The 14,390-nt window shown below is 38.4% G+C and overlaps 1 protein-coding gene across 3 annotated transcripts in view; it reads right to left on the reverse strand.

Moving 5' to 3' along the window:
• Positions 1-1,193: 1,193 nt before the first annotated feature.
• The window catches only part of LOC118174884 (transmembrane protein 132B-like), a 244,473-nt gene continuing 231,276 nt past the window's right edge, over positions 1,194-14,390 (reverse strand). For all 3 annotated transcript variants that reach the window (XM_035340636.1, XM_035340635.1, XM_035340637.1), the window contains exons 7-9: positions 7,024-7,297; positions 5,528-5,719; positions 1,194-4,260 (exon numbers count right to left, since the gene is read on the reverse strand). In XM_035340636.1, coding sequence (XP_035196527.1) covers positions 3,109-4,260; positions 5,528-5,719; positions 7,024-7,297 — 1,618 coding nt within the window. In that variant the 3' untranslated portion in view covers positions 1,194-3,108. The remainder of the gene's footprint in view (positions 4,261-5,527; positions 5,720-7,023; positions 7,298-14,390) is intronic.

Here is a 14,390-nt window from a genome sequence, read left to right on the forward strand (position 1 = left end):
AAAGAAAGAAAGAAAGAAAGAAAGAAAGAAAGAAAGAAAGAAAGAAAAGTTATGTGACTGCAGTTTTAGAAATTCTTTTTCGCCATTGCCAAATGTGGAGGGGAAGGTCATTTTTGTGGTGGGCTGCATCTAATTCCTCTAACTGAACACCAGTAGTGGCTATCACATTTCTAATCAGCTGTACCTATAATTTAACTTTGGGATAGATAAAATGTGTGATGCCTATGAGTGTGAAAGTCTTGACTGTACATAAGCCACCCACCGTATGTTCAGCCAGCTAAAAATGTTAATTGAAGAACTTCAAGACTATGCTGACAGATGCTTACCTAGACCTTTACCATCCAGTGGTAAATAGAACAGAGCTCGTTTACACTTTTGTTTCTACTCCAAAGTGTATTTTATTTATTTTCTCAGTTCAAACTCCAGAATCGAAGCATTTCCTGCTCAACACTTAACAGTTCCAGATCCCAGTATTTAACTGTCTTCTGTAGCAACAGCTGAAATGTTTGCAAGCCACGTGGTAAACGATAAAAAAGCCTCAGGTCTCCTGTGATGGCTTCTAGCCATGTCCACGTTGCATGTAGGACTGTCCCTTGGCCACACATTAGCATGCAGCATGAGGGTACAGCCACTGGTAGGTGCTATGGTCAACCAGGGATCAGGGCCCAGGTACAAGCTCAAGGAGACGGCAGTGTAGCAAGGCATCCTAACACTGTAGTAGTGACTCCTACTCTCGAGCTATGGCCCTTGAAGGGCCACTTCCTGACCAGGCCAGTAAAGCCTGTAAAGGTCTTCTGTTACCTAGTAATGATCAGAAGAGAAGAGGAGCACGATGAAGTCCCTTCATTCTGTGTGGCAGACTGCCCTGGGGGTGGAGTTCAGCACCTGCTGGTGTAGTTAGCAGAACTGGAGCCACAGTGAAGAGGTGAGTTATTGAGCCCAGCACCGCTGTGAGGTCGTACTGGCACTGGTAAGCTGGTGGGAGTGCATTCATGAGAACAGCAACACTGCTCACCCTCTGCAGCTACTATCACCAAGTTGTTGTGTCTGATTCCTAGATGAGGTTTTTCTGTGATTGCTTTATACTCATTTACATTTGTGCAAATGATACTCTCAGTTTATGGCTGGGTCTAACACAAAATAACATTTTGGGAAGAGATACTAAATTTTAAACAGGGATTTTTTTTTTTCCCTCTGCTGTTAATAATGAGGATCTTAGTAAGAATAGTTCCTCATGAGATCTGGATCATTTAAAGAGGAAAGAACGTTTGCTGAAGATCCAAAGATTTCAATTGATGCACAAGTACCACATCCCTTATCAAATGGAAACATCTCTGTGGTTTGTTATTTTATCTGCTTATAATTGGATTATAACAGATGCCATCACCGCACTATGCAGTTCAATGCCAGCAAGCATGTCTTTAATATCTTATATAAACCTGGTGTCCTCATTCTCCTTTGTAGTCTCACTATCGTAATTCTAGTATTTTTTAGTAGTTACAGTAAACATGTTCCAAGCTATGGTTTAGGAACCAAATCCAGAATTTCCTTGAATAAAAGTTGTCTTCTCTGTGTTCCAATATCAGAGCAGAATTAGGAAATTCAAATCCAATCTCAGTCTACCTAAAAGATGGGAATTATGACACGTAAGGCAGCTGTAGTTTGGATCTTGTGTACATTGCACAAGATCCATCATAAGAACATGTGCTTTATTCTTGTGGTTTTTTTTAATCATTATTTAGTTTCATTTTTTTTTCTATTTTTTTCAGCATATTTCAGTCATTCTTCAATATAAAAATACATGTAATGCATGTGCGAAAGCAACTTTGAGTCTGCAGCATGTATTCCTTGATAAAACTGCAAATAGCCATTTTATAATGTGCCCAGTATGCCTTTTCTTTCCTGCTTCTTTTTTAAATGAAACACAGTATAAATGTTTTCTCTTCAGCAGCCATAAGGTCAGTGATGTTTTAGACAAGGTCTGGGGCACTACTTGTTGTACATGGAATTCTGTCCTGCTAAACTCTTATCGTCAATGTATTAATTTATTAGTAAAGAGTAAACTGACTCCAAACCTTTCTTTATTTGCTGGGAAATTTCCTTCATATTCTATGCATCTCAATACCATATGTGGCTTTCTCATTCTGGTAATGTGTTTTGTCAATCAAGCTGCTGTTTCAGAAAAGCGTTTTCCATTGGCGTGTGTGCTGTTTGGTTGGAAGTTACCTTTTCATATTAGCAATGACAAAAGTAAACCCAGGGCTACTCCTTGATTTTTATATTCCAGGGTTTATTATTGTATTTACAGTTCCCTGTAAGAAGATACAACCCTTTCCCAGTAAGAGTTCTAATACCTTTCTATGTTTCAAATACTAACGACCCATATACTCATATGGAAAGGAAAAAGATAATCAGTGATGAAGGAGGTATCTCTAGGGTCTGATGCAGATGAATGGAAAACTTAAATCATTATAAATATTACTGTACTACACTTTGGTACAACCAAAAAAAAAAAATCCTTCCAAGAAAATAATGTTCCCTAAGTCAAATAAAATTCATAAGCAGTAAGAAATTAACCTCATGGGTTTTTTTTATACGTGTAAAAAATAATAAGACTACTTGGCTGCATTGCACATAGGCAATGAAATTAGGTTCATTTAGATCCATTTTAACATACACCTTGTTTCAGGCTATAAGCAAGATATGTCCACTGTGCTTTACAAAGGACGACAACTAGAAAAACCAATGCAAAAAAAGATCCCTTTCTTTTCTGATTAACCATTTATCATGAGAGATGACAAACAAATGAAGTCTCCTCTGAGTCTGAGCTTAGTTGTATTAGCATTTTGCTAGTACCAGGCAGTATACAAAAACAGCCATCATGTGTGACACCTCCAACAACTACAGGTAGCTGTTTTAGGGGCACATCCTGGTTTGTGGTGAAACAGCTTTAACTCAGCCAGCCTCTTGTACCTGCTCAGTGATATAAGCTCCACTTCTCAGTAACTCCAAGGTTGGACTGTCTTGTTCCTATTGCTGACTGGACTGACTGCTCCACCATCCATAAACAGAAGGCATAAAGGTGATTACAAACATAAGAAAGTAGTTTTAAATATTGTCTTGCAGTCTTTCCATATAGTCCCTAAGTTCCTTGGAATCACCAAGGTTCATATCTTGGCATACCCATTTAATATTATCATCACTGTCAAATAGAATTGAGTTGGTGTAGGGGCCTCCATCCTCTGGCAGTATTGTTGTATAGGAAGTGAACTTCACTCGCTTCTGCTTTGGCCCAGAAGGATTTATAGGTTCACTTTTAACTTCTTTTTCACAAATGTACTCAGAAGATCTGAGGATATGATTATGAAGAGTCTTCTGAGAACTCCCATTAAGGAGAAAGTTGCTTTCTTCAAACTGCATTCCTCTGTCAATCATGGTAGTGCACTCCTCTGATGGGAGTGAAATGTCAACTGGGTTCTCCAGCAGTTCAACCTCATTTCCAAGCCAGACCCAGTCATGGGAATGGGGGATGTTGCCTTGCTCACTCACAGCAAATCTTTTATGCCTGTACTTCCAAGCGAATGCCACACAGTTAATCAAAAAGACCAAGATTGCTAAGCAGAAAACACACAGCAGGGCGTACATGCCAATCTCCAAATCTGTTAATCCTCTTGAAGTCAATGTGAGATCACTGGGATTGTTTTCTCCTGGTATTTCTACTTGCACAGGGAAACCTGTAAAGGCAGTTGGGTTATTTTGGAGCTGGTCATTCTCAAGGGACTCCTGATCAATGGGAGATATTAAAGTTGTGCTTTTGTTTGCATTGTCCTCGTGATCACCAAGGGCTACATTTTTGGACCATTCCTGTGCTGTCCTATCTTGTTCTGCAGGTTTTTCTATAGAATTGCTTGCATGGCTTTTAAAATCTCTATCTGTCTCATCAATGTCATTACTGCTTCCTTTTTGGTCAGCATCTTTTTGACCAAACTTCACTTTAACGCTACCTTTCCCAACAGCCAGAATGCTTTTTCTCTTAGTCTTCTGACATGGTTCACTGATGACCATTTCAATTTTAATCAGAGGTCCTTGCCCATCCCCTTCTGCTACTACCCCAGGCCATTTTGACTGAAGGTTTTGGTGCGTAGACACTACCATCTCATCCAGTGAAGTGACGGTGATTGAGAAATCCTTGGAGTCATAAATATCTAATGGTGTCACTGACCCATCACTGAACAAAATCCAGGCACTGACTATGGCTTCCTGTAAGAGAAAGAGAAAAAAAAAAGTGTGAAACAAGCACATAGGCAATACTCTGTTGTTTGTTTGACATCAGCAAAATAAACACACAGTTTAGCTTTGGTGTATTTTCTTTTCCTAATAAAAAATGAAAATGCCTACTCTGCTTCTCATTTTCTTCTTGCAATTTTGTGTTCTCTAGACCATTAGGCATTTACCTCATCTTCAGTAACTATCAAAGATACAGTCATTTAAATTGAATAAAAATTGCTGACAAACATTTTTTAAAATTCTTTTTTAAGTCTTAAACGAGACTCCTTTTTTGAATGCCAGGGCCCTGTGATGAAAACAATTGTATTTTTAAAGGCCTGGTTAATTAATTTTATACAGGAATCTCTGTAATGCTGCAGTTTCAATGATTTACTTAATACCATACATGAAGCTGTTACAGTTTGAGCTGTTACAGTTTGAGCCTACAGTTGATCCCATTCAGCCCATTGAAACAAACTAGGTTAAGGAAACACCTCAATGCATTATTTTAAATTTTCTGTTATGCTTTCAAATATACAAGATTTTGTGAAATGTACAAAAGTGATTGTAGCTCTTTGTGGAAACAACAAAAGCACTCAAAACACCACCATTTTCAAGAAGGTTTTGACCAAAAACCATAGTCCTCTTACTGCAGTTTGCTAGTGTTAAAAAGATAGTTGCCCTTTCTCTACTGATATAGAGTATCAATTCTATGATAAATATAATGAAAAAGATATATATGTACTTTATTCTGTGGTCTTATCCTAAACTATTTAATTACTCAGATTATAGCAATCAAATAAGCCCAAATCCATCAAATTTCAGCCATGGACACCATGAAAACTTCTGTACATACAGACAAAAGGTTGTTTTGGCTTAACTGACTTTGAGACTTTTCAGGCATGGGATTTCTACGTCTGCGTATGGAGCTAAGGCATGTTTAGTTATAGAAAAAATGCGTCTAAAGTGCCCCTAAATGCTTTCTACATCATTATGCATGCACAGACATGGCCATCACTTTCCCAGTGCTGTGCAGGTCTGCATTAGTTCTGGAGAGTTTAATGTTCATTCTGTGTGGGTGTTTGTACCTGTAGGAGTTTATTACTAAGATGAAGAGCATTTACTATGTGAAGTTACTGCCTTTCACAGAGTCATACAATTGTACCTGCAGTCTAAATTTACAGCAAGTAGCTTTTCCCTAGCTTCTGACAAAAATGAAGTAAACAAAACAATTATTTTTGTACCCTATTTTGGATCATACCTGTTTTGGAGTATGAAGAATATCATAGGCAGAAGTGGTAGAAACAATAGCTCTCTTATTTCCTTTGCTGATTTGTAAGGAAAGGGACAAGCCTGAAACTAGTTGTACTCCTAGATCTGTAATAGTTACACGGTCATCTAGAACTACCACTGTCTTCTCCGCCAAGATGGAATCAGAAAGAGGTGACAGAACCTTGAAAGAGAAAAGAAATGTCATGCATGGAACAGGAACTAACTGTGTTAGAAAGCAAGATTAGATTCTAATTGGCATAACACTTTGGTTAATCTCAAATTTGTCACTTTTTATGTATAAACTATAATTCATGTTTCCCCCAAAAGATTAGACATGTTTGCTGCTAAATGACTGCATTTCCAAAATACTTTATTAAAACATTCTATCATTTCAATATGGCAGCCTCATCTCACCTATGAAGTATAGTTTAAATTAAAGGGATTTAAAAAAAAAAAAAAAAAAAAAAGTTATTTTTGTATGCTCTGTAACATTTCTAATGAATGCCATATAGTACAAGTCATTGTGTAAGACACTGATTAATGCTGAAACTCAGTAAGTGTGACTGCACAAAGCTTGGGTGATAGGAACTTGGCCTGATGCCTTTATGAAAACAGAGGTCCTGAATGAAATGAAAGTAAGATTTGCAAAAGGATTTTGAGAAATCCCACTGGATGCCTGTCTTCGTCTTTCCATGCCAAATAGTCCTGTCAGTTGCTTTAAGACTTTGTTTCTAACATGCTCAGGAGATAAATCATCTTTACACTGATTCCAGAGACAGATGGATCAAGCCCCAAATACTTGACGTGCAAATCATCTAACCTAACATCAGGTACCTACATTGCAGCTATGTGCATCTGAGCTAGCTGCCTTCTGGTCGTTTGTAGTCACTGAAGAGAAAGATCATCTAAAGGGCAGAAATCCCTTGACCTCTCTGTGATGTTTGTTTTAGGCTGACAGGAGCTGAGCCCTAACAGTACCTCTTTCTTTATGTTGACTACATAGGAAACTTAGTGTGATTGGAATGTTATGGATGCTTACAGTTTATCTCTAATGCTTGTAATTCCTTTATTTTGATTTACAAATATGAATAAAGTTAGATAGATAAGGGAACATGAACACTCTGAAAGATTTCTGAAGAGTGGTTTTGTGTCCATTTTTTGTGTTTCATTTTGTGAACATAGATGGACTAATTTTTGAAGACATTTAGGCACGTAAAGATGCATGTAAGTTCATAAGGTGCCACTGAAATAAAAAGAAACTAGTTATGGGGATCATGTAACTTGCTTCACTGTTCACGAAATCCCACTGTGTTCCTAAGTCACATTAACATGGACGAATCCCTTCAGAAGTTTCACCTGAATTATGCAGTATTTCATGTAAAGTTTCACCTATTGTATGGAAGTGACAAACAGTAAAAAAGTTAAAACCTGTTCAGACTTGGTTTTATGCTTCTACTGAAGCTGCAATGACATCTTAGTCTGTACCTGGACTGTGGTGATGCCATGCTCCCGACCAACGAGCACTCGGCCATCCTGAAGCTTAGCAATATTGGGTTCTTCTACCTTCATGAAATCAGTCACGAGGTCAGTGATGTCAAACTGCCACTCAGAGCCTAGCATGTAGGTCAAGTGGCCTCCAAGCTCAGAGGATTCAGCTACAAACTGGGTGAGGACTCGCACCATGGCATGCTGATACTGAAGGGTGCAACCTCTTCCTTTTTTCTCATCATCCTCTTCGTCCTCACTGTCACGGGTAGGCCTGTAAACAGATGCATGTTTACTGAATTTCCATGATCTCTGTACAACATTGCAGAGCTCCATTTGCTCATTATTTTCAATCAGATTAATGTTAGCATCATCTGTTACTGCATGAGAAGCAGGCAAACAGATTTTGGAAGTGTGGGTTACTAAATCTGAGTGATAAGCTTGTACAGATTTTGCACTGTACCATTGAAAAGCTGCTGTCACATCCATTAGTCAATTCTTTGTTTGAGTGGCACTGCCCAGCAACTTGCAGATATAGTTGCCATTGCTGAGATGTCAGTGGATCCACCGTTTGTTCACCTGGTCTTCATTTGGCAGTCAAAGCCTGCAGAAGGCTAAGGAAAGCAGCCTGGAAGTTTTATGACAGGGCAATTCTGGAACAAGCCCCTGTTGCAGCTCTGCAGGGGCCCCTGCCCATAATATTTGTATCACTTTGTTTTCCTCCTCAAAACTATTTTAACACAATAAGGAATCCCTGCTTATGTAATGGTTCTCCACCTTATCCCATATCGCTATTGCTCATTAAGCCCTCTAGATTTGAAACATGTTTTAGCGTTAAATCTCTTTTAAGTCACCCAAGTGTCTGCTGTATTTAATCATGTAACAACCACATGGAGTTTTCAAAAAAAAACAAGCTAGGCACTTAAATTACTACTCAGGATATCCCTTTCACCAATGTACAAACATTTTCTCAGACTGGTGGGACTCTTAGGAATAGGCGCAGCATTAGGTACACATCCATTAATGTTTTCTATCTTTTCCCCTTGCAAAATATAACCCATGACAATACAAAAGTTTTGCATAAGCCTTTATAAGGCATCACAATGATTTGTACGTGATATCAGGGCTGGTCACATCTCACATAATTTTCCCTGGTTTAATACTCAGTCTCCCATCAATTCTTTTTTATTGTTATTGTTTAATCCTTGGGGCAAACATATGGATTTTTCTTATCACTTGCAAGTCAGGTATTAAGCTCTAGGTGGTTGCATTTTTCCTCATTATGCCCTCATGCTGTGGAATTCATTGTTCAGAAATATTTTGCCTTCCTTCTTTGCTCATTTATTGAGCCTGTGGCAACTTTATAGCAAGGGTGCAAAATAAAAGGTAAGCCTCTTATTTTTCACAGTATTTTGGGAAGTAGTTTTGTGTTTACTGTGTTCCTTTATCATCCCTTTTGAAATACCAACTATGAGAAACTGTTATGAAAAGAATTGCTTTTGTTATAAATTGTTTTATGACAAAGTTAGCAAATCTAAGAAAAGCCCTTGTGCTCGTCAAAATGCCAGAAAGTCCTGGTGTTACAGAATCTAATTCACTGGATATATAGTCTCAGTGCATCATTTGTTAGCTGAATATATATATATTCAGAGTCAAGTTAGTGGTATTTGGTACACCCTTCTGGTTCTGTGTGTGTAAAACAAGTGTCCATCATTAGTCACTGAATGAGGCATCACTGAATAACCACTGAATTGTTAAGACAAAGCAGGGTCCTAAAATAGGATTAACATCACACCAAGAAATTAGACCAGCTGAGTACTTAAGGCAAGTTTTCAGTTGTTCTCTCTGTCCAAACCTGAGTTGCAGCCTAGACTAAGAGCTGAAGCAAGCCAGTCAGCAGAACAGCCACAGGGACAGCACTAGAAGGATATTCACAGAGCTTACCTGACCCATGTCTATTTAGATGTTGTTTGGCTTTATAATGCTGTACAAGAGTTCATAAACTCCATAAGGTTCTAACTGCCAATTTATTCCTGTATTCTGGCCCCATTCAGCTTATCTAAACCATAAGCTAGCTCTGAATAATCTCAGGCTTTGGGAAAACCAAGTTTAGTGCTGAGATGTGGGGCTTTGTCTCTGTTTTATGAACACAGTCAGTATTATTAGTATCTGTGTAGAGTTGGAGAAGAATGCTCAGGAAATATTCAGGTGAGAAGTACCTACCAGATTTTGGGGAAAATCCCCCAAGCCACAAAATTAGTGGGAACCAATTTTCTTATGGAAAAAGAGACACAAAACTGGTGTTCTGTGATGTGAATAAAAATGTTCGTATTCAACATTACAATGACATTTTACACTACTCTGTTTTCTTCTTTACCTTTATGCTACCAGGTATTTTACTCAGATCCAATGTGTTACTCCTATTCATATTTTTTGTGCTTACTTATTTTTACTTTCACTGTCTAAAACTTTAGTCTGTTTATGACGAAATATATTCTAGACAAGTTTGAGAGAGAATTGTTTCAGTCCCAGGCCCATACAGCTCAGCAATGTGAGCTGTGGGCAGCATGACCAAAAGGTGTAAAGAGAGCTACGTAAGGGCAGAAAGGGAGCACTACTACCTGTATTATGAGGCTTCGGACTATGTGGGCAGCCAGTGCTAAAAGATGATTCAACCCCACGTATTTTCTTGTGGTATCTCAAACAGACAAAGGGCTCCATTTTCTTTACAAAAATATTTACAGCTGTTGGTATCTGTTTATTTCTTCTTAGAAGTACATGGTTTCTATTGCATGCAAATGTGGAACACCAGAAAAGCATTCTTAAGCTATGGACTGGGCAAGACACTTTCTTATGTCAATGCGAAGGAAAAATAGAGGTGTTTGAATTTTCAATATGAGCTTTGCAAGTCTGCTTTACTAGGTACCAACTCAAGTTCTTTCTTTTTTTTTTTTAAACTACATTATATCCATTTCCACTTCAAAAGCCACAAATCCCTGATTCAGTTAATAAGAGCAATTGAGTGTTCTGTCTCCATGGACCCAACAAAACGTTTGAAATCCATTGAATTGCATAGTTCCCTTTGGAGTCTTAATTTTCTTGTTACAGTATTTTCAGTAGGCTTAAAATCCTTCCTTAAGCAGTGAACTCATTTTCTTTTTAAGACATGTCCTCATGAATATAAGCTATCACTACATATTTTGCTTCTTTCCCCTTGGTCATCTCTGAGATTAGCTCTGGATCGCTCTCAGAATCCTTCTTATCCTATTTCTTGTTGTTTTGCAAACTTTTTTGGAAGATTTTTTTTTCCTGCTTTTCTGGAGTGAACCAAGGTTGCCAAAATAACATTTAATTTACATTTCATGCTGAAAGCCTTCGCCAGTGAGCTGAGTTAAAACAGCAAGGGTGCCTGCTAGCACTAATCTAATCAGTGATCTGTCAAATTTATATTACAGACATTGTCTGTAAGCAGGTTAAGTATGTCTCTTTTAATTTGCCCCAGTCTCAAACCAGGCATCAAGTTCTTGGGCCAAATACTAATTGTCTATTTAAAAAACCCTGAAAAAATAAGTTTTGCTGGGTTTGAATTTGAAATACCCGTTAAAAAGTCACAGATTTTAAAAACATATGCAACACCCCTAATTGAAAAAAATAAAATAAAAATCTATTTCAGATACAAAATTCAAGCCACTAGAATGATTTACTGGAAGCTACAGAAGTTGCACATAGCTCTACTTACAGCTCAAGAAGAAAAGCAATTTGGTACCTCTGCAGATCTTGAAAATGCAATCTGGCTATTAACAAAAATCTCTGTGGTCTTATCTCCATAGGACATTAAACTCAATTAACAAAAAGTGAATTTACAGCGTGTTCAAGCTTTGTCTGGATGTTATTATTCACAAATGAAATGGTTTGAATCCAGGTTCACTTAATTCACTCTACAAATGGCTTTATTTCCAAGTGACAGCACTCATGAAGAGGTTTAACTAAAGCTTTTATTTTTTCCCCTTCATTTAACTCCAGCTAACTTTCCTATGTTTGGCTCTGGTACTAGACAAGACCTACCACCAAATTAACCATTAGTTCAACAGACTGCCATTCACAAGCAATACCGTGTCTGGCTTAACTATGTTTAGTACGTTTTAAAGGTTTATGCTACTCAAAGGTTTTGGTCACTTTGACTTAGCAATGGCTTTATTAGCTTTTGTTCAGTAAGGCCAGATGCTGGTAAAAGTCCTTTAAACTACATGCCTGACACTGATGCATATGCTGAAGTCATACTGTATGATGCCTGTTTCCCTGGGAGCTTCATGAAAACAATGTGTTATTGCAATTGCAAATATTTACTTAAATTAAATTTCCAGCTTGTTCTGTGAAGCTTTAGCCATGCAATTCCTATTAATGCAAGTTGAAGCCATTCATCAGATGTAAATATATGGGCACAGAGCTAGTGCAGGAGCTTCAGAAAGAGGTAATTATTTTGCAGATGAATGAGGAATCAAAGTAAATGTTCCTTGTTAGACTAGCAGAGGCTGCCTAGAGCTCTTCTGCACTCCAATATTTGACTTTAATTTAAATATATACCTTCTGTTCGCTACGATTGTAAGCTTTTCTGCAGCCCATTCCAGGAGCAGAGGTTTCTGTTAGTCCATGCTAGTTCAAGAACCCTGCATCATGGGCTGATCCCATGAAGCTTATTTTCATTTGGAAAGGGAGGCTCTTCACATCCGCAGCAGCACACACCACAGATGAAGTTCTCCTCTGGATAATGGTAACAGTAATCGGGTCTGCCATATATGTACAGATTGATCTGTTAAGTTCTGTAACTGCTCTTAAATAGTGGTGTCTTTTTTTTTTTTCTTCCCAGTTTCTGGCATAAAGAGAGCCTCATTATTGCTGTTGCTTGAGCATGTCCCTGCTCTTACAGCAGTTCAAAGCAGGTGAAAACTACCACTTAGCTCAAACTGGCCTAGGCACGCAGCATTTGTACAGCTTATGTAAAGACCCTGTCTCTTGCATTGCTTAAAGGAAATTATTCAAGAAGTTAGATAAGCAAACATGTCTGTAATCACGTGTTTTACTATTACAAACATGTCAGTTTATAGGGAGAAGTAATACATTTTATTAGATCAACAAACATCATCAGCAAGAACAGATGTGATTTGGACATATTCAGGTCTGAAATAGAAGTAGCTATTCAGATGAAGAACAGCCATGCTGAGGCAGTAGTTTCACAAGTGCTTCTTTTGTTGACAGCACCAATAAAAACATTTACAAGATTATTGTAAACCCAGTTATATTTTGCCATCTGGCTCAGCCCCTCAGACAACTGAACCAGCACAGCCACACTGAGAGTGTGGGAATGAGGCAGCAGGGAAACCAGAGGAGAAATACTCAGAAATTTCACCTTCTGTTGACTGACAAACAAGTCTATAGCAATGCTTAGTTCTTGTGGAGAAGACAAGGCAGTGGTGGGAAGATACCAATCCCAGCAGACAGGAAGAGAGTTGAAAAGGGATGCCTCATCCATGGCAGTGCTCAAGGCCAGGCTGGATGGGGCTGTGAGCAGCCTGGTCTAGTGGTAGGTGTCCCAGGAGGGGGGGGACAGATGGTCTTTAAGGCCCCTACTGATACAAAACCATTCTGTGGTTCCATGATTCTATGAGAACTGTCTTGTCTGTGGTGAGGTGAGGTAAGCAGAAACACATTACAGTCCTTCCATGAGTAAAGCTGAGGACTGTGATGTAGTTTCAGTTGAACTGTTGGCAATGTGCCACCTTACATAGTGTGTGCAGGTATCTGGATACCTGTTCTGAGGTATCACACATGACAATCTTCTCCCTGTATAGCACTAACACCATATTATCCATAATATGGGATATGAGGGTACTGTGAAAAACTACAGGTGAACCATTGTTCGGGGTGAGTGAATGTTGCCTTCTGGTTGTATCACTGAATGAGGATTCAGGAAACCAACCTTCAGCACCTGACTGCAGCCCAATTGGCTTGTTTGCTTCAGTTTAGAAACTCGTTATGAAAACTCCCTTGTGTTTAGGTTCTTGGGAAAAATGTAGTTATGAAGGAGCTGGAGTTATAAGGCAAATTAGAAAATCAGAGAAAAAATCAAGACAACAAATGGAAAACACATTAAATCTCAGGTAAAATCCAGACAAATCTAAACATAAAGGAAATGCAAAAACCCTAGGTATAAAGTAAATATCAGAGTGAGCAACACTAATGGTAGTCTTAGATTGCCTATTGATTTAGAATACCCCCAAAAGTTTTAAAAAGAATTCAAATGAGCATTCCATAAAACAAAGGGAAAGTTGCTTGTAGTTGAAACCTTTCCAGTTCACATGTGCATGGAGTGCTGACACATGACATAAACTGCCAGCTGCAATTCTGCAGCATGATGCAGTGGTCATGGTTTCTCTTCCCCCCTTCACAGGAAATGCTGACTAAAGACATGCCAGCAGTTCAGCTACAATCTGAGCAGCAGCAAACTTGCACTGCTTGCCAGCTTGCGAACAGAGCAGACTCTCAGACCATTACCTTTATTTCAGCTGGCCAAATAAATCACAACTAGACACCAGAGGGTAAATTTCCAGTGCTCTGTATAATGGGTTTAAAGTCAAAATGTCCACGACCGTTAACTACAGTTGACTGTATGACCAAGCTTGCTGCAGAAAGTTTACTCCTATAATAAACATCAACAGCTTAATCCTGCAGCCATTTACTAAGCAAAATCCCCACCGGTTTTAATAGGAGCTGTGCCTAAGTGTTACAGTACCAGGCACATTACATGCACAAGGTAAGTTAAGTGAAACTTCAAGCAGCTGGCATATGTTCAGTTCATTCATCACCTAGCACATTTCTTTCTTCTGCAAATGGCAACTTTGCCTTTATCACTGAAGCAAACAAACAAATTCCTTTTGTGCCAGATCTTCACCACCTATTCTGTTATAGCCTCCAGAATAAAAAGTCCACATAGCCAAGAAGTCAGTCAGTCCCCTCTTCTGAGATCATTACCTGAGTATCCTGTACATTTTGTATGCTGTTACCCTTAGTTTTATGCCCTCATTAAAGTATTAGATAATTCTCCTCCACTGCTGTCTGTTTGGGCTCTTTAAGGCTCTTCAATAGCTGAGATGTTCTCCTGGGAAAATCGAGTGCTTTAGCAAGAACTGCCATAGCATTTAGTCCTACAGTTACTGCTGCCAGAAAGGCTTTTTCACTCTATTATAGTATATTATATATATATATATATTCAATAGGTGTCATATATATATATATATGTATATTTATATATATTCAGTAGGTGTCATATATATATATATATATGTATATATATATATTCAGTAGGTGTC

Source organism: Oxyura jamaicensis, chromosome 15, assembly GCF_011077185.1.
Source record: "Oxyura jamaicensis isolate SHBP4307 breed ruddy duck chromosome 15, BPBGC_Ojam_1.0, whole genome shotgun sequence".
NCBI lineage: Eukaryota > Metazoa > Chordata > Aves > Anseriformes > Anatidae > Oxyura > Oxyura jamaicensis.